Raw genomic sequence first — 24,087 nt, 5'->3', positions numbered from 1 at the left:
TCGTTCAAGGCCATCTTGTTTATTCTTCTCTTCTTTCCTTTTTTGCGACATGCCGAAATTTTAGTGCGCAATTTATTTTCCTCATTGCACAACAATGGCAGAACAAGGAAAACGTCGAGATTTGGACAAGCTTGTCAAAGATGGCCTCAGTGCTCTGGTGTTTGGGGTTGGTTACAAAGTAGGCATCATTGACCACTTCATTAAAATCAAACAACCGTGCACTGCACAGGAGCTTGCTCAACAGACTGGAATGAAACAAAGGTAAGATATATGTATATGGGAAATTCTCTATGTATCAAATTTAGTGACGGCACTCGAGTATGTACATTGTAAATTCAAATACGTTAAATTGTGGTTTAGGGGGAGGGGGTGCCCCCCTTCACTTTTTGTAGCAACAAAGTTTTTTGTTAAATTTGAATCATCAAGATAACATTTTCATATAGCAGAAAGACGAAAACACAATAAAATTAATTAAAAGGTGGTGCGGTACAGTTGTCGATAATAACGTGTATATCAATACATAATCACTTAAATGCTCTCACTGGTTTTGAATTTTCAAATATTACAATATTTGACGAAAACATTTGTTTAAAAAAACTGTTGATAAGGTAAAAATGATCAAAGCCACAGTGGGATTCGAACTTAACGCTTGTAGATACACATTGAGCTCACACTGGTGGCTAATAATTTCGGGAATGATAACATTGAATAAAACTTGATTTTATTGTTTATTTTAATCCGAAGTATGTCGCAATATGGAGGTGCTCCATTCTCCTTGATATTAAACGGAATTAAAAATGTCGTCTTTCAAAATTATGAGGTGTGTCCAATATACGATTTTTTTTATCAATATCGTTGACTTCGCAAAGTTGACTGGGTCTACGTTTTGTTTAAATTGTATTTGAATCGTACTCCCTATATCATGTTTACATCCTCGACATCGTGAACAATGCAATGTTGGTCTACATCAAGTCCACATCATTACTAATATCGTAAACATGCCCATTTAATAATACACTGACTACATCAAAATATACAGCGTCACTCCTCACAGTTTATGAAAATAAATCTTTATTTTTTCAATCGTGATAACTTCTCAGTATCTTTAATTTTGCAACGAGCTGTGCAATTGGCAAACCATATGCAATTAAAATTGGTGGAATATAATTTTACCTCGTAACATTCTCTTGCTTTCTCAACTCAGATACATTCAGGAATGGCTAAACAGTATGGTGGCCGCAGGAATCGTGACGTCACACGCAGACGACAGATTCTCCCTGGATTATCCGGAGTCTGAGCTGAAGACGCACGGACATGGCGCCACGGTCCTTCCGATTCTAAGCGCAATGTTACCAAAACTGGAGGCAGTCCTGCCTAGTAAAGGACCAAAGGGTGAGTTATTCGTAAACATTTATATTTTTAAGCTCTTTCTGTCAGTTGACCACAAGGTTGAAATTATTGAACTAATATAACAATTCATCCTTTAACATTAAATTTTGAATTAAACAAACTTTCAGTGTTCTCAAAATGTTAATCGTATGAAAATGTATTTACATGTATTTAAAAATTAAAATACGGGAACGTAAATAATCTTGCTTTGATTAGATCGTAAAAAATCAACGAATAATGAATACACCACAACAATCCAGAGAAATCTGTCCATTAACAACCTGCAGCAAAAAATTGTAAACTTCAAGTTTTTGTGATTACTCATTATTCGCGGTTTCTTTTTTCAATCTGCAAAAATTTATCACGTGTCCGTATTTTCGTAATAACAGCCGTATCAAATTATTGGTTCTGGCTGGACAAAGGAAAATCAAAGTTGCCATAAAAGGTTAAGAATCTACCCCGAGACTTTTAATACTGTAAATCTAACCAACTTTATTCGCGTGCGATGAATTTTCAAGACGTTCGCGTTTGCCTCACCGTTGCTTAAATTTCTCGTCGTCGCTAACAAGTATTTAGAATACTTTTGTATATTATTTTAACGAAAATCGTTACCTTAATCTCGAAACCTATTTGTCAAGGACAAGTTTATCTTTTTTGAATTGCGAAAAAATGGTCACAGTTAAAAGTTGGTTTACAGTCATCAATGCAATACATGTATATTTTGGATTCAAATTAACTGTTGTTAATAGGTTATGGGTACTGGGATCCTTTCCTTGAGTGGTGGGGCGGTTACCACAAACCAGAGGACATTCAGATGTGGATCAATGACCTTCTTTTACCCGTGCTTAACCTCAAATCTAGTAAGTCAGTTAAAAACAATACATACCTGTATACTTGAATATGCGTCTTAATATTGAAAGAGTTTAAAGTGCAAATGAATTGTTGATTTCAGCGTTTTTAATTTTGTCCACATTGCTGTAGGTTCCGACTTCAAGCTGCTAGATCTTGGCTGTGGATATGGGAGATACACTCTTATGATCGCCAAGCGTTATCCTAATAGCACCGTGTGTGGCATTGACCCGGACAGGAAATCCATCAATGAAGCTAACGCGCAGCTGCAAAAGGAAGCGCTGAGCAATGTCAACTTCCTGTGTATGCCGGGAGAACAGCTTCCTCAAGACTGGACGGAAAAGTTCGATTTTCTAATTCTCAACGATGTCCTTCATGACGCATATGCAGTAGACGGTATTCTGACGGAAGTCCATCGTGTTTTGAAATCCGACGGATTCGGAGCCGCCTACGATCCGCCGGTTTCATCGTACTCCGCCAAGCTGACCGATACCGACATCGCCCAGCTGTACCTGCCCCTGAGCTTGTTTTCCTGTCTTCCCATGAGCCTCTCTGGTCCTTACGGCGAGGGATATGGTGTGGGCTGGGGCTACGAAAAGCGAAGGGAGGAGATCGAAAAACATGGCTTCCGTCTGGTCAAAGTCGGAGACATGGATATCGACGTGGTCCAAGAAAGAATTGTCTTCCAAAAATGATTCATTTTTGGCTTCTTACAAATTGATTCCCGGTACTACATGTAAATCTTACCAAGTTTTATGAGACAACAAGTTGGAAAGCATAAATTGACCATATAACTTTACCGAATTTTTCCAAAAGTACCCCTCTTTCAATTCGAAAATATAGACGTTTTATTTATTGTAGGATAAAGGTCCCTGTTGCACATTTTTTTACACGTTGAACCAATGAAATAATAAATACCGGTGAGAAAAAAAATGAATCTGTCTCTAGAGCTCGTAGAATAGAATTTGAAAGTGTTTTATTGATATCAAGATGTAAAATTCAATTCCTAAAAATAAAAATTAATCAAAATTATTTATGGATTTTTATTAAGTAATCATAATGGTTCCAGACTGTCATAAAGTTGAAAGACAGTAAGATAAATGTATAGGGTCTATACTTAACAAGGCTAGAGCGTAAGATAGCATGCAGTCTTATTTATGAATGATACATCTTAGCAAAGGTAGGAGGTTTTTCTCTGAAATTGTGGCATCATCTAATCTTTATTTCAACTTGTATGTGATAAAAAAAATCTAGCAAAGAAATGCCGTTCACTTACAGTAACACCCAGGATGGTTTTAATGAAAACAAAAACAACTGCAGACCGTATTACATGTACCTTTTGTTGTGGTTGCTATTTATAACGAGGAAATGCATTAATTAACGATCATCAAACATCAAAGATATGCCACTCCGCTAGGCAAAATATTTTTCAGTCACCATGGTTCGATAACATCCAAGAAAATTAAATGAATTTACGCGCAAAAGAAACTGTTATCCAACAAAAGGGTTTATTACTTTCGATTATTCTCCGTTGATTTTGATTTATTTGGAAAACAACATGTTGTTTGTTAATTGAGGAACTTCTATAAGAAAGAGAGTCAATTACCTCGGGTGGGAAGGGGGGGGGTGGGGGGGGGGGGGGGTCCTGTCCTCAAGCATCTGTGCGCATTTATTTAACATAAGGCATTCCTTTTTGAAACAATTTGTCTGTATTCAGCTCTGCTATTAAAAATACATGTACAACACCCGCACTCAGAAGCATTAATTAGTTGATCGAAATCATTTAAAAGTAACATAGAGTAAAGGCATATTACTTTAAAATATTTACATCTACCAAGTATTTTTTCCTCTTTTTCTTACGGAAACTTATAGTTAATTCATAGCTCTATAGAAATCGATTGGTCGAAATCTACAGCGGCTGAAACTGACACGAAATTGACAAGATTGAAATTGACACGCCCTGTTTATCGATTGGTCGAAGCCAACAGCGACCTAAGAAAAATTACGGACTGCACGAAATAATCATGATGATGTCAGACTTAATGTCTCACGGGAGACAATTTGGCTGTTTCTTTTAGCTAACGTACTTACTGTACATTAACAGTAATTAAGTGAATTTTACTAACTTTTCAAAATCAATTTATTGATTAGTTAAAAGACAGATGTTAATATAAATAATAAAATGCTTTCTTTGATGATTCATGCGAGTTATGAAGGTTGCAATCATTGCAGAAACAATTTACTGCAATTTCGCTACCTTCATATTCCAAATAAATCACCAAAGGAAGCATTTTATTGTTTAAATAAATACAATCGATATTCATGTATTTAAAAACCTAGGTTGAGTACTGTAGGTACATGTAAGTACTTCATACCGTTACATTCATTTGTAACTTCCCCTTAGAGCAATGACATATCGCAGGTGCTTGTGGAGTGGATCGTGCACTACCCCCCCCCCCCCTCGTTTACTATTTTTTCCTTATTTTTTTTTTTAATTATCGTTAACAACCCCTTATATATGTCTCCAGTCGAAAAATAGTAGATATATCACGACCCGGTAGCATTTTATATTCACACTCGTTTCTCCTATAAATATATAAAGAGAGGAAACGAGTGTAAATAAAAAATGTCACAGAGTCGTGATATTTCTGTTATTTTTCGACTGGAGACATATATAGAAGGGGGGGGGGGGGTAGTGCACAGTCCAGCGCACATGCACCTGTGTGACATGTGTAACAGAGTGACATCTTTGTGACCATAGCTACATGTTATTTATTTCTAAATAATTGTTACAGTTTAATAACACATTTTTAATGATTTCAAAGCAATTTCTTCATACAGTTAACAAACTTTTTGTTTTTTAGCGTGTGAACATTATTTCGAGAGGATTGCGAGAACTTGACACTCAGTTCGAATCCCGAAAACTTCGCACAACTAGTTCCTTGGTCCTTGGTGTTTTTCGTAATTAGCAGTTTGTTATTATAGTGTAAAAAACGTTTGTTTTGCGCTAGAATTTAGATAAGGGTTAGCGAGTAGGTCCTAGCCGCTTCTTATATTAAATTTAGTGCAAACCATTTTATCCCATGATAAAAGTTGACTTGCTGTACCCATTTTGTCGCATAACTTTATACACACCTATTCATAAACACACACACTGTGGAAGGTTTCCAACCGGGAAGAATTTTGCTCCTGTAAAGTCTTATTATCAATTTGAGACTATTCAGACTATTGACATCATTAAGAAATTATATATCGATTACTCTTGTTCGAGAATTTTTTTATCACAACTTATCATCAAAAAAATGTCATAGAAATTGGGCCACTGACGTAAGTACAAGTAATGGGATGTCCTCAAATTTTGTGTAAAACATAACCCACTATTTCATCCAATCAGCAGAGTGACTTGAATGGATAAGTATCGAACATAGGTACGTAGCGGCAGGAGGAAGGGTTGCCCCCTCCCCCCAAATACTTTTTTCACGTATGAGACCTTTTTATTAAATTTAAATATAAAAAGGTAAATTAATATGGAGTTCCCCCTTCCCACTATTCCCATTTTTTCCCCTTTTTCTTTTGCTGCTAATTGACAACATTTTTTGGAGTAGTCCCCCCCCCCCCGCCCCCTCTACCACTAAAACGATACTACGTGCATCGTTACGAAATGAGTTACGACACCTATGTGTTCCAAGGTGTGACCTGCATGAGTTAAGGACGTGACATTTATAGACTCCACCACTCACGTTTGTTATGCCTCCATATAATCTTCCTATCTACCCAACTCCCCCAACTTCACCTTTTGTATAGAACACGACATGTTGAAAAGTTTTTACAAATCAAGTATATTGTGCACCCAGTTATTTCATAAATTCCTATCCCTTACATGCCTTTATAGCGACATGTATTTGTTTAGCAAAGTCGTTAAAAGTAAAATCGATAAGAAAAAAAATGTGCAGTTTTTTTACGTGACCCACATTGCATAGACACATGCAACCGATTGCCACTCAAGGACAGTTTGTTTTTTTCAAGTTGTGCAACTTGATGCAAGCGATCTTCACATTTCACAGCTATGGCAGAGCAGGGTGGACGTCGAGATTTGGACAAGCTTGTCAAGGATGGCCTCAGTGCTCTGGTGTTTGGGGTTGGTTACAAAGTCGGCATCATTGACCACTTCATTAAAATCAAACAACCGTGCACTGCACAGGAGCTTGCTGAAAAGACTAGAATGAAAGAAAGGTAAAGCCTTAATTTAGATAGCAGTGTCACACAAACGGTATCTTTCTTATGAAGACTTAACATTATTATCAGTAATACTGAATTAATATTTGTTACTAAAATTTTTGGAAATTAATTTAATACAGACCAAATTGAACAATTTATTGAATATTCAACTGAAATAAGACTAAATGAAGCTAACTGAATAGTAATTGTATATAACTGCTTTGCCATTAAGTCATCTTTTTAGATCTATCAGCTGACCACTACCGGTATAATGGCGGAATTTTTACATCGTGTTTTAAATTTGTTTCTAAAGTTGGTTGACAAGACTAGTGATAAGTTATAATGTCAAATTATTAAGATGCATTACATGCACTGTGTAAAATCTATTTTAAAAAATACTTCTCAATGCAAGAAAAGATGTCAAAGAAAAGATTAATAACCTTATGACTCCCAATTCCTTGCAAAAATTTGGTAGGCAAAAAAAATTCAATTTGATAAGATAACGCCCAAAATTGTTTGTAAAAATCAATTATTGAACTAAGAGACATAATACCTTGTCGAATTATAATTAAGAGAAATTTAATAAAGAAACTAAAACGATGTCAATGCCTCTATATAGCCTCAAAATTGTTACTGTAAAACATAACACATTGTGTGTAGTGCATCCTAATAGTTTAACATCATAAAGATGTACAAATGTAAATAAAAAAGATAAAACAGAAAATGTTCACTCCACTCCTATTTGCATATCATGTATGCCAAATCTGGAAACTAGTAGTTCGAGACTGTCTTTTTTCTCTAAAATAAGTATCAAATTCAGAGTTGACCTTTGAGCGGATGTAAAAGCTTCTGCAGATGTAATAGATTAAAATAAATACAAAACCATTCAAATTAAAGTGTTTACCAGCAGCAGACATTTGCATTATCATGGCGTTTTACATGTTATTTGTTTGACACTACTTTCGTTTGCATTTATAGGGTTTTTTTTACTTGGCCAAGATTTTGATGGAAAAAATGTATACACAAAATTAACGATGTGGTGTCTTGGTTTAAATTAGCTGCAGGTTGAAACATTTTGAAAGATTTTATTACAAGCAAACTAAAACTCTACATACCAAAGCACTGGGTATTCTATAATATGCTTAAGAAAAAAAAAGTATTGTTTAAAATATCAATGATCTAATTGAAGGGACATTAGAGACGTTTTCAAAAATTCTAATTTAGTTTAGAATATTAAGATGATGAAAGATAATGTCAATACATAGATAAATGATAGATTTAGTAGAATATATTTAGCTCATAGTTACTTATTGGCGTAAAGTTACATTCTAAAAACTTTAACATTTTTTTTGTAAATGAACTTGGTAAAAAAACATGACGTACTCTTTGATAGAGATAGACAATCATAATCATGTAATAGTTATGAATACAATATTAACATCGTTTAGTATGTCATGATCATTGATGTATCTAAGCAGAGAGATTTCCAGAGGATTAGGTGATATGGGCAACAAAAGAAAAAATGAAATGAATCCTGATAGATATACCCACATCTTTGTAAATATTTTGGTAATTCAACTACCTACTGGTTGTACAAATCACTATTGACCATGGTTGTATATTTTATATTTTGTTTTACCTGCATGATTTTTTGTTCTGCATAATTTGCTTACATTTGGCTGTACATGTTACAGATTTCCCACTGTCTGGGAGTGTTTTTATAACTAAACTGTTGATAGTAAAAATCTATTACAAGATGCATCAATTCTAGTAATTAGTTATATGTGGAAAAAGTTATTATTGCGTACTAGGAAATAATTATGTGAATGTGGTAGACATTGTTCGACCATATCATACAGATATTCAAGTGTCTGATTATTAAGTTATTTGTACATACATGAAAGTGTAAATTTGTGTTTTTCTTCTATTAATTAATGTTTTAATGATTGTTGTGTATTCTGATATGTATTACCCCGTTTAATCGCATCCAGCTATAATTATAACTTTTAATGCTGTAGAGATTTGTTAGCTAACAAATTGAAACCGATGATGATATAAGTATGTCGAACATTGCAGCTAAAGGACTTTATTTAAAAAGTGCAATTTCTGCCCCAATTGTAAATATTCATTATTAATAAATCATTCACATCTGGATAATAAATAAAACGAAATTATGACATTTACAGATTCCTATAATTTTGTCATCATTGCTCATTTTTTTTCAAATAAAATCATTATCACACTGCTTTCTATGACGTCAATAAAAGTAGCAATTATTTCGAAAACATGGAATGAAAAATGTATTATTTTCTTTTGTATTGGTCTTTGAGATTCATGTAATAAGCTGACTGAAGCAGGATACGCCTAATATTTACTAGTCTGAAAATTAGACCAAAAAATATTACATGTACATGAATCCTATATATGAAGATATGTTCAAAATTATGATTTCAAAAAAAAAAGAATGATCTACATGATTTGAAATACATGTACCTATGCTGTGAAAGTTCTGGTTTTACATTCCTTTATTCTGATTTGCTACCAGAAGCTCGTCAATATTTATAGACTGTAAAAATCGAAAAAAAATTCTTTGCCGAAATATAGATTTGCTTTGTTGTGTGAAATTGATGCCGCTTAAACTGAAAAAAAAAACCATCCCAGGATAAAGTCGGACGAGTGTCATTGAATGTATTCCTGTCTATAAGTCATGACTGAACAGTTAACGATGAGTAGACCCCGCCTTCATCAAATTGAAATTATTCACATACTGCCCAAAGTCAACGCTCTTGTTAAAACAGGTTTAAGTTAATCAAAGTGTAAGAGTAAATGAATTCTATCAATATTTTGAGATGACATATTTTTTTTGCTATCTCCATTCAGGTACATTCAGGAATGGCTGAACAGTATGGTGGCCTCAGGAATCGTGAAGTCACATGCAGACGACAGATTCTCCCTGCCCTATTCGGACTCTGAGCTAAAGACACATGGGCATGGCGCCACAGTCCTTCCTATTCTGAGCGCCATGTTACCAAAACTGGAGGCAGTTCTCCCAAACAATGGACCAAGAGGTCAGGCATTTATAAAATGAATAAACTTACACCTCAGATTATTGAAATGTCAAATCATCTTATTGTCTCTGCTATGAAAAGTAAAGAAAATTAAGAAATAATAAAAGAATTTTAAAAGAAAAACACATGTTACCTTTTTTTTAAATATATTTCAAAATTTCTTCAGTGGCTGTTTTATTTCGTTAAAATCAACCTGTTTTCTATTTTCTGGTATATACAAATATCAAAATATGTGATCAAAAGGATGTTTACAAAATTTAACAATCAAATGCTGAATTTATTTTAGTACCTGCTAAATTATAACTTGAAATGGACCAAATCCCTGAACAATAATGAATGACCAGAGTTCAGAAAAACATCTCAAGACTAACAAAACACAGAAACCTAACAGCTGTATCGTATGCTTCCAATGTAATCCATACATTTATCTCTGTAATAATATTTTATGTTTGTTTACAGGTTATGGCTACCACGGCCCTTTCTTAGAGTGGTGGGGCGGATACCACAAACCAGAGGACATTCAGATCTGGATCAACGAACTACTTTTACCGGTGTTTGACCTTAAACCAAGTATGTTGATTACATTGCATATACTAGTCTGAGAAATCAAGCATTGTAATTAATTTATTTAACCGTTGACCTATAAACTGATTTAAAAAAAAGTATATGTTCAGGTTCCGACTTCAAGCTGCTCGACCTTGGCTGTGGATACGGGAGGTACACACTTATGATCGCCAAGCGTTTTCCAAACAGCACCGTTTATGGCATTGACCCGGACAGGAAATCCATCAACGAAGCCAACATGCAACTGCAAAAGGAAGCACTGAGCAATGTCAACTTCCTGTGTGTGCCGGGAGAACAGCTTCCCCAAGACTGGACGGAAAATTTCGATTTTGTAATTTTAAACGACGTCCTTCATGACGCATATGCGGTAGACGGAATTTTGACGGAAGTCCGTCGTGTTTTGAAATCCGACGGATTCGGAGCGGCCTACGATCCGCCGGTTTCATCGTACTCCGCCAAGCTGACCGATACTGACATTGCCCAGCTGTACCTGCCCCTGAGCTTGTTTTCCTGTCTTCCCATGAGCCTCTCTGGTCCTTACGGCGAGGGATACGGCGTGGGCTGGGGCTACGAAAAGCGGAGGGAGAAGATCGAAAAACATGGCTTCCGTCTGGTCAAAGTCGGAGACATGGATATCGATGTGGTCCAAGAAAGAATTGTCTTCCAAAAATGATTCAAGCTGGTTTATGTTTAAGTAATAAAACTTAATTTTTCACTGCTTATGAATGCAGTAAAAAAAAGTTATAGTATGAGTCGTATTTTAAAACAAGAATAGGTTACGAAAACATATTGGTTATTTAAATCTTAAAACAATATTTTGGAAATTGTGGGTTCTAATCCTGCATTCTACAATTGTAAAATTATCGCAGCAATTATAATCAATTTATTAAGAACGCCATGGAATAGCATCATATGAAAAAGCATACATGCGTTAATATTTATTTATTTAAAAAATTGCGAAATTTTCTAGAAACTTCTTTTTTATATATCTAGTCATGCTGACAAAATTTGGGTCTGGTTGATCATCGCAAATTGCAGTTAAACACGGCATTTTACCTTTTAAAATACCCAGTGTCAAACTCTGCCATCTGTGTCAATTCATGAATCAGTGTCAAAGAAGACTTTACCTGTAGTAATTAATAAATCTGAAACTTTTGATATTCATATATAATCTGATTTTGAAATGTCGATATCAAAGCACTTGCCCTGTAAACATTTCTTCCACGGGCAGAGGTAGATCAACTTCTTCTAAATACTGCATGAAAATCATATTAATTATATCATATACAATGTTCACGCAATTTATTTACTATATTTTCAGTGCTAATAGCTTCAGGTCTCAAACACGTAGCAACGGGGAGGAGGGGGGGGGGGGGTAGGGGGGGGGGGCAGGGGGGCCTGCTCCCCCTTTTTGGCGCAGCAAATATTTTTTTTAATTTAACATACAAAAACTTAAATTAACATAGAGTTCCCCCCCCCCCCCTTTATGGGACCATGTAAGAAAATTGAATTGAAAATAATGAAATAAACAGTTGAATTGAAATTAAAAGTATGCTTGTCGTTTTCCTTTCCTTTCTTTTTTTTTTTGTTTTTTTTTTGTTTCTTCTGGGGATGATTCTGCCCCCCCCCCTCACATTTTCAAAAACGATTCTACGTGCCTGGGTCTGTAGCTCCCGGTCTGAACAAAAACTCGTATGGACGACCTGAGAGCTACAGTTCTATGCGTGATAAAAAGTTGAAATTTAAAGCTCGCAAAAAATTGAACATGTAGTTTTGGACTGATTAATCTTATTTCCGAACACATTCTGTACAAATATTTTTTTCCAAAAATATCTCTTGACATCTTTCTAGTTATATTGTCACTGTACTTACCTCTGATATTCTTTTTTAACATCATCACCAGAACCGTAAAGTGAAGTAGTGTAGTTTGTTTAATGTAAAAATGGCGACTCTCACGCAAGATTAAAATCCTCAGGGACGTACATGTATACACGGGGTTAGTATAATTATACGTCCCTGACAATCTTCATTTTACGTGGTCGATACATGTAAGCGTATTTAAGATAAAGTATGAGGCAAATAAAGTAACGATATCATCTAGGGCAAAATAAAATTATTGTTTGTTTAAAGAAACGATATCAGCTAGGGCAAAATAAAATTGTTTGTTTTGAATTGCCTCCCGCCTCATTGAAATACCCACCGCTGAAAAGAAAATCAGTAGCCATAAATGAAAAAAATATTAAGCTTAATCAGTGCAAAACAAGCGCATCTTTTGTGCGCCGTAAATTGCATCATTTTAACACGTACCGAACTGTAGCTCCCAAGTCGTTAACCGAGGTTTTTAGACTGGGAGCTACCAATCTAAATGAAATGAAATCTTTGATCCGCTCCTAATAGATCGCTTCACAAATGATTGATTGTGAAGCGACTTATTAGGAGCGGATCAAAGATCTAATTTTAATTAGATTGGCAGGCTACCGACCTGTAGCTACATGACTATCAACCAAAGAATAAGAAATGTTTGCAATGTCAATAGCATTTCTGATAATATAAGAAACAAATTAATAAGCAACAACATACTGATCATTTACATTTATTAACAAGTACACCTAACCACTTTATTTACATGTAAAATATATAGATACTGATAGTAAGAAATAATATTATTTATACATAAAATATACACCGTCGCCACAGTTTAATGAAGCATATTTACCATGATAACACTTAATATATAAATATAAACACAGTTTGGGATTATTTGATATATATAAAAGTCATATTTATATACAGTTTGTTGATGCATTAACTATTAATAAAATATCATTTAAGAGGGCTGGATGGGGTTGGCCATCTTTATGTAATATCAATCTCCTACAGGAAGAAGAGTTTTGTATAAGGATACATCAAAATATTCAAATTTTAAATCAAAAATATTTGGACTTTTTCTTTACTAGATGATAGTTTATGACCAAACAAATCATATCTAAAAATTTAGAGAAGATCTGATGGTTGACTTGCTGACCATCTAGCCTCCTTAAACAGAATCAATTTATAAAGAAATAAACAACAAGTTTAAAAGTTCACATTGCTGTTTATTACTTATAATTACATTTGAAAAAGGCAAACCATTAAGAACTGATAATATATTATCGAGATTTTAAGTTTACAATAATCCAAACAACAAGCAAGAAGCGCGTGCTAATCTATGATCATTATGACATCATGAGAAAGATCACACAAAATTGAATATTTACAGGTACATCTACCGAGTATGATCGCCACTATTTCTTATGAAACACTAGTTAAGTCATAGCTATATAGAAACTGCAGCATTGAAATATACAGGCCCCGTTAATCGATTGGTCGAAACCTACAGCCACCCAAGAAAAATCGTAATCTGCACGAAATAATCACGATCAATTTGTTAAAGAAAGATATAAATATGTAAAATAAAATGCTTTCTTTGTCGATTCATGCGGGTTATGAAGATAACGATCATTGCGGCAAAAAAATTACATAACCCACTAACTTTTTTTCCTGCAATATCGCCACCTTCATATCGCCCCATAAATCACCAAAAACAGCATTTTATTGTTCAAATGTTTTCGCTATTCTGTAAGTTCATTTAAGGAAACATATTTTCAAATGTAAATATTTCACTTTGATATTTGATATTTGCTTTGTAAATGTACACTAAATTACACAATGTCATGCGCTATTATGATTACAGTTTGTTTACATACTGTATTGGATTTTCTTCACTTTACTAGATTTAAATTCAGCCACAAAGAGGTTGTCTCTGGTGTCCACACATAAACCTGTTGGATACTGTAAATGACAGTTGTCAATGTAGCGGATAAACTGTCCGTCTTGATCCAGGATGTGGATAAGGTGGTTTCTATGGTCTGTTGTCAGGATCCGACTCTGGCAGTCTGTAGTGATGCCGGCTGGAATAAATGATTCCTTGGTAGTAGAGGGAGGACCAGTGAAGGTAAACCGGTGTTTTCCGGCCTGATTGACCACCACTACCGCACCTGCTTCAGAGTCAGCTACACAGATATCTAGGTTCTTATTCTCGGTGATGCATTTAGCATTAAGTTCAGATGAATAAAGAGGTTGTCCTTTGTCATTGTATTGAATCGTTTGTTTCTCTGTGGAGCCAGAGTAACGCATGACTTTTGCTTGTTTTCTATCATCAGTGATCATGACAACCAGGAGGTCACCAGTGGAGGTACAGCAGACATAAATAGGCCTCCACCCCCATGGTCTGATCACAGTCTGTATCTGTGTATTCATCACTATGTTCACAGTTCTATCATTAGCATCAGTATAAACTAGTTCACCACTCTGTGTCACTGATATGTCCCATGGTCTCTTCCCTGACTTGGTTTGGATTGACTTCTTTAGTTTACCATGGAGGTTATAGAGTTTCATCATGTTGTCCTGGCCATTTGTCCATACTTTATCATCACTCAGACAGGACACACTGTATAATTTATTAGATTCTCCATACTCTGTGTTTATTTCTGTGATGATTTGTGGTATAGCAATGAGCGATCTGTCCTGGGGAGGGGACTCCGCACCAGGAGAATCCATTGTGTAGCCATGTTCTTCTGTCTTGATCGATAACGCTGACAGAGAGCCTATCTGCTGATAAACATGTTCTTTGTTAATCTTCGGAGGGGTAAATCTTGGTAAGGAAACTGTGAGTTTAGGCGGCAATCTTCTGAATTCAGCATTCTTAGATTTGTAGGCAGTGATAAGGCTGACATCATTGGAGTTCAGTAATTTCTTCAAATCATCAATGCTCTGTTCAATTTCAGAAATACTGCGTTTGATTTCATTATCCTGCTTATCAAGAACAACCAAGTGTTTGGATTCCATTTCATCCACATCAGATTTCAGTTTTTGAATGGCGATGTCTATTTCTCTGTGCAAGTCTTCTCCATGTTTGTCTAGAACTGATGTCAATTTCTTGGAGTTTTCAATCAGATCAGCCTTCTGAACTGGGATATTAAATGCAATCTCTTTGTAGTTAGGATAAATGGTATTTTCTAATTCTTGTAGATCTTTTTTTAAGGCTTCCCTATTGGTATCTAATATTTTTAAAATACCAACTAGCTTGTGTCCTAGATGTTCATCAGAGGAAACACACTCCACACAAATAGGAATGTTACATTGTTCACAATAAAGGTCACATAATTGTGTGGAATGTTTTGAACATTTAGGATTAAGTCCCCGCTTTTTAAATGGCACCACTTTGTGTTCTTTAGATTCATCTAAGAGATGTTCCCCCACACAGGTTTTACACAGATGTATGTGACAAATGTCACAGTATAACGGGGGGACAGGAGTCTCACAGAGCTGACAACGTAACACATCCTGGGCCCAAGTGCGGGGGTCCATGGTTTATACCTTCAGTTGATGAATTTTTAAAGGATTTCTGTAAAAACAAAAGTACAGTTGTAAACACATATAATAAGATAATTGGCAAGCTTGTTTTACTAATTCTTAATTTCGGAAAATTTGTACAATTTGGATAGATTATGTACCATAGACTTTGTTCTATGCTCATTTTTAAACATACTGTAGTTTTAATTTTTAATTTTTTTTAAAATATTGATCGGTAACAAAAGACTGACAATTATACGCATAAAAGTACAAACAGATTTTTTTAGCAGTTGTAGCAATTTCTTTTTCTCGACTCCACGATATTGAAGTAAATCTACGGGTAAATTTGAAATATTTTCATCTGTTAGAGTCAAAAGTTGAGACTTTGTTTGATTTTCGTCTTTATTTAGCTCAATTTCTTCGTCTTGTGAAACTGTATTTTATTGAATTTCAGTGGGCTAGGGTATTAATTTTCTATCTTCATAAAATCGTCATTGTCTGCATAACATTTACACATGTAGCAGTGAATGAACATCGCTTTTGAAATGGCATTGGAAATATAACGAATACTAGTGCCAGAAATTTTTTTTCTGTTGTACGCTAAGCATTCTGAGGATTTTCCCTGAAGAAAATTTCCAAGCCCATTCTATTAATGTTGTCTCAAACCAGGGATATCCCGTTAAAAAGGTAGTCACTGCTTTTAATTTAACAAGGGCATCGCTAAGCGGAGCATCCCTTCGCGACATGAGTTATTGTGTGAGGAATGCATTATTTAGGAATATATAGTTATGTACACGAGGAGATCACATTCTACTAATCCTCCATTACTACAAAAACTACTGTTTCTTTACCTGTACTAGATCTAAATCCAAAGATTTGAACTGCTTACTTTCACTTTGGTTTCACAGAAGTGAAGCGGAAGTAGTTATTGTCAAGTCGTACATAAAATTTCTGTATAAAACTGTGTTATTTTTACGATATATTAAAAAGTACTCAACTAATTGACTTGAAAATTATCATGCTTTATTCTTTTACCATGACTAATACTTTTACGAAGTTTGATAAATATCCGTGCAATGGTTTTTCTTTAAACTTGCTTCAAACATACACGCACAGCAGCGATGCTATATCCCCTTCGCAACAAGTTGCGCGAGGGGATAATAACAAACATTCAAACACACATTAAGCTATTTTAACTCACCGTAACGTTGTTTTGCCACACTATTTTTGCTCTGGGTGATTGATAACTCTTACTCAGAAATTTCAATTGATAACTCGTATACAAAGTTGATTATGACATTGATTTAATTAAATAATAATTCGTAATAGTATTAATGGTTAAGAAAGGCACATGCATTTTTTTATTTGTTATTTTACAAAAGTGTGCAATCTATGATAAATATTTTTAGTTTTGAACGATTTTTGTCATAATCATTATCTTAGTTTTTGCATAAAAATTTGACCAATTAATATGAAATTGCATTTGTTTTAATCTTTTACATTGAGGCATATTTGTGCAAAGGTTGAGGAAATTCTATTGGAAGTTTTTTTTTATTTACTAGAAAATTGAAATGTAGTGCACACACAAACATACATACATACATACAGACAGACATACATACATACATACGAACACACACACGCACGGTAGTGATGCGATATCCCCTTCGCAACAAGCTGCGTGAGGGGATAATAAGCGATAAGACATATTTCTCTTTTGAACTTGGACAATGGGGTATTAAAATAGGTTGATATAAGGGCTGGTAAGCAATATCTTTTTAAAATGTGAGCACAGAAATGGTTGCTTAGACATAATTTTCGATCATTTATCTGAAAACATTTGAAAATGAGTCTCCAAAGAACAATTCAAAATAGAACATGTATAATTATATTTTCAATACGCTTTGTATTCACTGAAACTTAGTAGCCTACAATGCCTTGCAACTCATTTACCCAATTAGTCTGTCAATAAAAGTAAACAGATAACTAATTCAGTATGCAAAGTTATGCATAATCACAAAATCCAGTAGTTTCAATGAATCCTATAACAAACGAGCGCATAAAAACGACTTGTTCATTAGACCAATGTACTCGGGATGCTATATGAGCCACCAATCAACTTGCGTGCTTCAATAAGAGCATCAACGTTTGAATGGACCCCAGGTGATGGAGAGAGGAACGACACGTAATCAACCCTGGCCAGGATTTCCGAGGTTGCGTATTGTTATCAGTCTAAATTATGGACACCTGATTAGGAAATTAAGGTCTTAAATTGGGAAACGATTTTTCGATCGGGAATGGGTCTGGTAAACGGACCCAAAAATAAGTATTATATTTTCTGACTGAGCGATAAGTAAATGCTAAACGAACGGTGAGAGCACAGTGAGCATATTGTGAACAGTGAGCGCCAATGAAGCGGAGCAGAGAGCGCGTGAATGCACATTGAACGCACAGTGAGCGCACAGTAAGCGCAAAATGAACACATGGAAAAATTGGAAAGTGGAACGTTTCAGGTACTATAAGAAGTTTTATTTCACTAACTCTTTAAACTTTTTAAACTTTTCAAATGATAAATTACATTCTACTTTTTAATTATAAACTTGCTTTTAGTTACTTCCACTTGTTCCAATAACCTTTTCTTACATTTTATGATTTCATTTCTTCAAAAACTTTAAAACGTAATTGGTTTAATGTTTATATTATCGTGCTATAATTGTGCTGATTTGTATAATTATATATATTTCTTCACAATGTAAAAAATGCTCAGAACACAAAAATATACTATTATATTATTAATATAATCCTGTATTAAAATAGGGCGAACAGGCCTACAGCGAACTAAATCGAGGGCGTACGGACCTAGGACAAAGGGAAACTAAGGCAAAAGGAAACTCTAAGGCGAAAGGCGTCAAGGGCGAACACATTTTAGGGCGAACGAACATACATTACCCATCTCATATACACAGATCCTTAAACTTTCAATGGGGATGATTCTGTTTTGTTGGGAGTCCAAACCCTGTTTTTGGCAATTTTTATTTGAATAATATCTTATGTTGAGCCCGAAAAATATTGTATAGATTAGACACAAATATGTACTTTGTATCTTTTATTCATATTTTATGAATGATTAATATCAAAAGGTAGCTTAACTATTTGATATCATTCTAACGAATGTCTATCAACTATATCATTGCATTTAGTTTGATTTAAAAAGTAGGAAACGGAAAAATGAAATAAAAACACATTGTGATTAAATAAGGTATTAAAATAACTTATTAATTATTTTCCATTTGTAACATTGTTGGAATAATAGTGTAGGGCAGGTAATTGAGTGTTTTGTTGTGTTTTTCATGACTTCGAACCTTGCTTGGGATTTTAAACTTGTTTTAAACAATTTAAACATTGAATTTTTAGTGATCCATACTATTTCAAAAAATCATTAATAGATACTGATATCAAAAACGTGACCGACGAACAACATCCACCATCATTGTCAAGGGGTTTTGCTGCAACATCTGCTTGCTAACCTTTTTGTCTCACTTAATCGAAAACAGATTACTTATTCCTAGTGTGATAGTTTCTTTCCGTTTTCCAAAGTGATTGTAAGTCCTGCAACTGAATCTAAATAGAGCGCTGGATATGTTGTTTAGTTTGATAACCCGGGACTAGTGGTCAAAGCATGTAATTTTAATTGAGAGAAAGTCATACATTTTCTCAATAAATAAAATTGAATATAAATAACAGTTTTAACGATATTAAAAACTTACGTTAAGTATACCGTTCACAGCTTGTTTGACACATCTATCGAGCAAATAACATTACACAAAATTTTCCGTATCCCATTCCTTTCCGCTTTCCTTTCCGCTTTCCGTTCCGCGTTTTAGCAACACCCCCTTCTCCCCTCATTAGCATTGGATATCTCTGTGACCCCCTCCCCCCGGACACTGGTCTAGTCTGTTTCGTGACTCGCAGTGATAAAGTGAAATAACGTGCATGATATCCAGTGTACAACTGATTACGGTATTAATTAATATTGATAACATTGTCCTTATAAAAAATATTCATAAACAAACTACAAACCATTACAATCAAACATGGCGAGGCTGCTATTTCTCGGTGTTATGCTAGGCCTAAAACACGCCTGGCGGGGAAAACAAGGTTGAAAATCAGTACGCCTGCCTTTTACCTGATGGATAATTTGAATGTTTTCTTTAATATTTTATTCTAATTAACTAAATTAATTATCATAGAAGGAAAGATTTCACTTTTGATTAAGTAATAAGCACAAAAATGAAAAACGTTCAAAGTTTATTTCAGTTGAGGTGCTGAAGTTTTGTTTTTATTTTGTTTTTGTTTTTGTTTTATTTTTGTCTGTATATAATAGCAAGCGAAGCGAGCTCTAAGAACCAGTGTGCGCGGGAAAGAGAACGAGCTAAACCTATAGATTCATCATACGAATTTTTTGTCTACGTCCCATAATTCTCTCTAATGTTTTCACCGGTGGTGCTGTGCCAAAAATGGCCGACATTTAACTCTTAATTTTCGGTGTTTTGAGATTTGAAGACACGTTCTGAGTACTGCACAAGCTTTTGCGAAACCCAATACATGTAGATTTGTTACTTGTTTCCATATCTTTGTATTTAGTCGAGTCACGTAAACAAAGACAAAAATGGTCATGGATGACGTCACAGTTGTCACGTACTATCTTTCCTGCGATAAATTAGAGGTGGATCAAACATCTGTAATGCGTGTACCAGCAATTTAAGTATAGACTGCGATTACTGCTTCAGATAATGTTTTCATTCATTTTTTTTATTTTTTATTTTTTTTGGGAGGGAGGGGGTGATAGAGAGATTAAATATGTACTAGCAGGAGCCAAACTTTAATACTTTACTGTCATATCGATCCAATTTTAAGCTAATTAAGTAAATATAAGTAGGGAAGATAAAAACAATAGGTTAGTTTGAACTAAATAAAAAATAACCAAGAGAAAAAATAAACAGTTAAAAAATCTATACAGATATTGCATATTGCCAAACCATTAAATTAGAAAAATAGGAAATTACACACCTACAAACAGAGACCGGGGGCACGGATACAACGTATTTAATTAGAATGCAAAAATAAGTAATTAAAAATATATGAATCAGAAAAAAAAAATTCAGATAACAACAAGGAACAAAAAAAAATAATAATACTGTATTTATCGTTAACAGTTTTGACCAAATCAAACACAAATTACTTTATGACAGACTGATCAATTCTCTCCAAAAGTAAAGAACGGTTTTATGTGGAAGCAAATCTACAGTATGTATTTAGTAAGATTTTTTAAACTTAAAAATCATATGGTATTCTCTCTCTCTCTTTTTTTCTCTCTCTCTCTCTATCTATCTCCGTCTGTTCTCTGTCTGTCTGTCTTTCTCCCTCCTTCTCTCCTCTGTCTGTCTATCTGTCTAACTGTCTGTCTCTCAATTGTTTTTAATAGTTGATAACTAAAGAACATGACAATGATGCAAGGTATGTGTAAACATTGCTGCGCTCGCTACAACGGTAGCACCGTAAAACATATTAAAACTATTGAGAAAAATAATCTGTGATACAGAGTGACTTAAAAAGGGAGCACAAATACATGTTTACAAAGAAAAAAAAATACCACTTACATGTAATGGTCAATTTTTCTTTAAAATGCTTGTAGATTTCGATGACCGAATTACTGGCCAAAACTACACGGAAATCCTTTACTAAATAAATGATCATAGAGCTGTTTATTCTTATTTTTATAACTTAACTGATGATAGTAAAAATTTGTTACAATATGCAACTGTTTTAGTAATTAGTATATGTGAAGCATGTTATTATTGTGTAGGAAATAATTATGTGAATGTGGTAGACTTTGTTCGACCATATCATACAGATATTCAAGTGTCTGATTATAAGGTTATTTGTACATACATGCTAGTGTGACTTTGTGATTTTCTTCTATCAATTAACGTTTTAATGCTTGTTGTGTATTCTGGAATTTAACCGAGTTGAATCGCATCTAGCTATAATTATAGCTTTTAATACTGTAGATATTTATTACTTGACAAATTGAAACCGATGAATATATAAGCATGTCGAACATTGCAGTTACAGGACTTTATTTAAAAAAGAAGTAGCAATTATTCCGAAAACATGGGATGAAAAATGTATTATTTCATTATTATAATATTATTAGAGGTCTTTGAGATACATGTTATTAGCTCTATACTGAAGCAAGTATTACGCCTAACAAATTCTAGTCAAAAAATAGATCAAAAAATATTACATATACATGAATCTATTACATTTTTCTGTTAAAGAAGATGATCTTTAATTATTACGGTCATATTCTTGAGATAACGATACAATCAAATTTCATTTTCATATATATGAACATATATTCAAAATTATGATTTCCAACAACAAAAGAATGATCTACGTGATTTGAAATACATATACCTATGCTGTGAAAGTTCTGGTTTTACATTCCTTTATTCTAATTCGCTAACAGAAGCTCATTTATATTTATAGACTGTATAAATCCAAAAGTTTTTCTTTGCCAAAATCTAGATCTGCTCTCTTGTGTGAAATTGACGCCGCTTAAACTGAAAAAAAATCCCAGCATTAAGTCGGACAAGTGTCATTGCGTTGAATGTATTCCTGTCTATCAGTCATGACTGAACAGTTAACGATGAGTAGACCCCGCCTTCATCAAATTAAAATTGTCATATACTGTCCAAAGTAAAAGGTCCTGTTAAAATAGGTTTAATTTAATCAAAGTGCAAGAGTAAATGAATTCTACCAATATTTTGAAATGACACATTATCTTGCTATCTCCATTCAGGTACATTCAGGAATGGCTGAACAGTATGGTGGCCTCGGGAATCGTGACGTCACACGCAGACGACAGATTCTCCCTGGATTATCCAGAGTCTGAGCTAAAGACACATGGATATAGCGCCACGGTCCTCCCCTTTCTGGGCGCCATGTTACCAAAACTGGAGGCAGTTCTCCCTAATAATGCACCAAGAGGTCAGGCGTTTATAAAATGTAGAAACTCACACCTCACATTATTGAAATGTCAAATCATCTTATTGTCTCTGCTATAAAAAGTGAAGAAAATTAAGAAATGGTAAAAGAATTTTAAAAGAAAAACCCATGTAACCCTTTTTTAAAAGATATATTCCAAAATTTCTGCAGCTGCAAAATTTACTTGAAATGGACCAAATCCCTGAACAGTAATGAATGACCAGAGTTCAGAAAAGCACCTCAAGACTAGCAAAACACAGAAACCTAACAGCTCTATCGTATTCTTCCAATGAAATCGATACATGCATCACTGTAATACCGTACATCAGGTTTTTTCCCGCGTCATGTTTTTTCCGCGAATCAGAGCCTAGAACGGTATATAAAATTTACGCGAATCAAATTTTCACTATTTCAAAGTCACGTAGAAAATATAATTCACGATTGTTTAAACCTGTGAGGTAAGAGGGGAAAAGTATTTAAATTGTTCATCTTTGTAATGAAAAATTCGGACAATGAAACCATTTACACGATTTCCTGAATGTAAAATAATGACCGATAATTAATCTCATAAACGCAAACATTCATGAATAAATAGATCATGTACCGTTACACATACCAGTAGCTCATATATAATTAGATATCGGTTTACACAAGGAAAGTTTTCATTAGCTTGTCAATGAATTATTAAAAAACAACGAGGCTTACAAATCTGGCGCTTGTCCTCCAATCTCGCAATTTGTACCTCGACTAAACTAACTGAACATAGTTCACCGAACTTTTACTTACCTATTTACTTAATCAGGGAAGAGAAAAATCTATTACAAAAACAAAACTTTGTATCAAATTTACTCTGATTTATATTCTGCGATTCGGAAATCGTCGCAAACAAAGAGGAAATTGGATACACGCGGAAAAAAACCTGATATACGGTAATATTCTATGTTTGTTTACAGGTTGAGGCTACTACGGCCCTTTCTTAGAGTAGTGGCGCGGATACCACAAACCAGAGGACATTCAGATCTGGATCAAAGAAAAACTTTTACCGGTGCTTGACCTTAAACCAAGTATGTTGATTATAAAGTATATACTAGTCTCAGAAATCAAGCATTGTAATGAATTTATTTAACTGTTGACCCAAAAACTGAATTTAAAAAAGTATACATGTATGTGTACAGGTTCCTACTTCAAGCTGCTCGACCTTGGCTGTGGATACGGAAGGTACACACTTATGATCGCCAAGCGTTATCCAAACAGCACCGTGTATGGCATTGACCCGGACAGGAAATCCATCGACGAAGCCAACACGCAGCTGAAAAAAGGAAGTGCTGTGTAATGTCAACTTCCTGTGTGTGCCGGGAGAACTGCTTCCCAAAGACTGGAAGGAAAATTTCGATTTTGTAATTTTAAACGATGTCCTTCATGACGCATATGCAGTAGACGGAATTTTGACGGAAGTCCGCTGTGTTTTGAAATCCGACGGATTCGGAGCCGCCTACGATCCGCCAATTTCATCGTACTCCGCAAAGCTGAACGATAACGACATTGCCAATGCAAG

The 24,087-nt window shown here is 34.6% G+C and overlaps 2 protein-coding genes and 1 long non-coding RNA gene across 6 annotated transcripts; 2 read left to right on the top strand and 1 right to left on the bottom strand.

Annotated features, from left to right (window-relative positions):
- Window positions 1-5: 5 nt before the first annotated feature.
- On the top strand, window positions 6-10,837 carry LOC105343684 (S-adenosylmethionine-dependent methyltransferase Rv2258c). 4 transcript variants are annotated; one of them, XM_066070640.1, is made up of 5 exons: window positions 22-261; window positions 1,205-1,392; window positions 2,139-2,249; window positions 2,371-2,965; window positions 6,265-6,442. In XM_066070640.1, exons 1-4 carry the CDS (start codon window positions 95-97, stop codon window positions 2,931-2,933), a joined length of 1,029 nt encoding a protein of 342 aa, XP_065926712.1. In that variant the 5' UTR covers window positions 22-94; the 3' UTR covers window positions 2,934-2,965; window positions 6,265-6,442. The 4 variants fall into 4 exon arrangements, with proteins under 4 accessions (XP_034332934.2, XP_065926712.1, XP_019928144.3 ...); XM_034477043.2 differs by lacking the exons at window positions 1,205-1,392; window positions 2,139-2,249; window positions 2,371-2,965; window positions 6,265-6,442 and adding exons at window positions 9,337-9,524; window positions 9,984-10,094; window positions 10,199-10,837 and having other exon boundaries at window positions 6-261; XM_020072585.3 differs by lacking the exon at window positions 6,265-6,442 and having other exon boundaries at window positions 23-261; window positions 2,371-3,270.
- A 1,831-nt stretch (window positions 10,838-12,668) lies between these two features.
- On the bottom strand, window positions 12,669-19,671 carry LOC117691286 (E3 ubiquitin-protein ligase TRIM71). The gene is made up of 2 exons (XM_066071924.1): window positions 19,563-19,671; window positions 12,669-15,534 (listed from the first exon to the last, which is right to left on the bottom strand). Exon 2 carries the CDS (start codon window positions 15,495-15,497, stop codon window positions 13,827-13,829), a length of 1,671 nt encoding a protein of 556 aa, XP_065927996.1. The 5' UTR covers window positions 15,498-15,534; window positions 19,563-19,671; the 3' UTR covers window positions 12,669-13,826.
- Window positions 19,672-20,697: 1,026 nt separating this feature from the next.
- LOC136271501 (uncharacterized) lies at window positions 20,698-23,873 on the top strand. Its single transcript, XR_010709382.1, has 4 exons — window positions 20,698-20,789; window positions 22,348-22,535; window positions 23,486-23,596; window positions 23,708-23,873. It is a non-coding gene; the product is annotated as an uncharacterized lncRNA (long non-coding RNA).
- The last annotated feature ends 214 nt before the right edge of the window (window positions 23,874-24,087 follow it).

This window comes from Magallana gigas, chromosome 9 (genome assembly GCF_963853765.1).
Source record: "Magallana gigas chromosome 9, xbMagGiga1.1, whole genome shotgun sequence".
In the NCBI taxonomy this organism is placed as follows: domain Eukaryota; kingdom Metazoa; phylum Mollusca; class Bivalvia; order Ostreida; family Ostreidae; genus Magallana; species Magallana gigas.
Note: the sequence above shows the minus strand (reverse complement) of the source record. Positions and strands in the feature narration are given on the sequence as shown.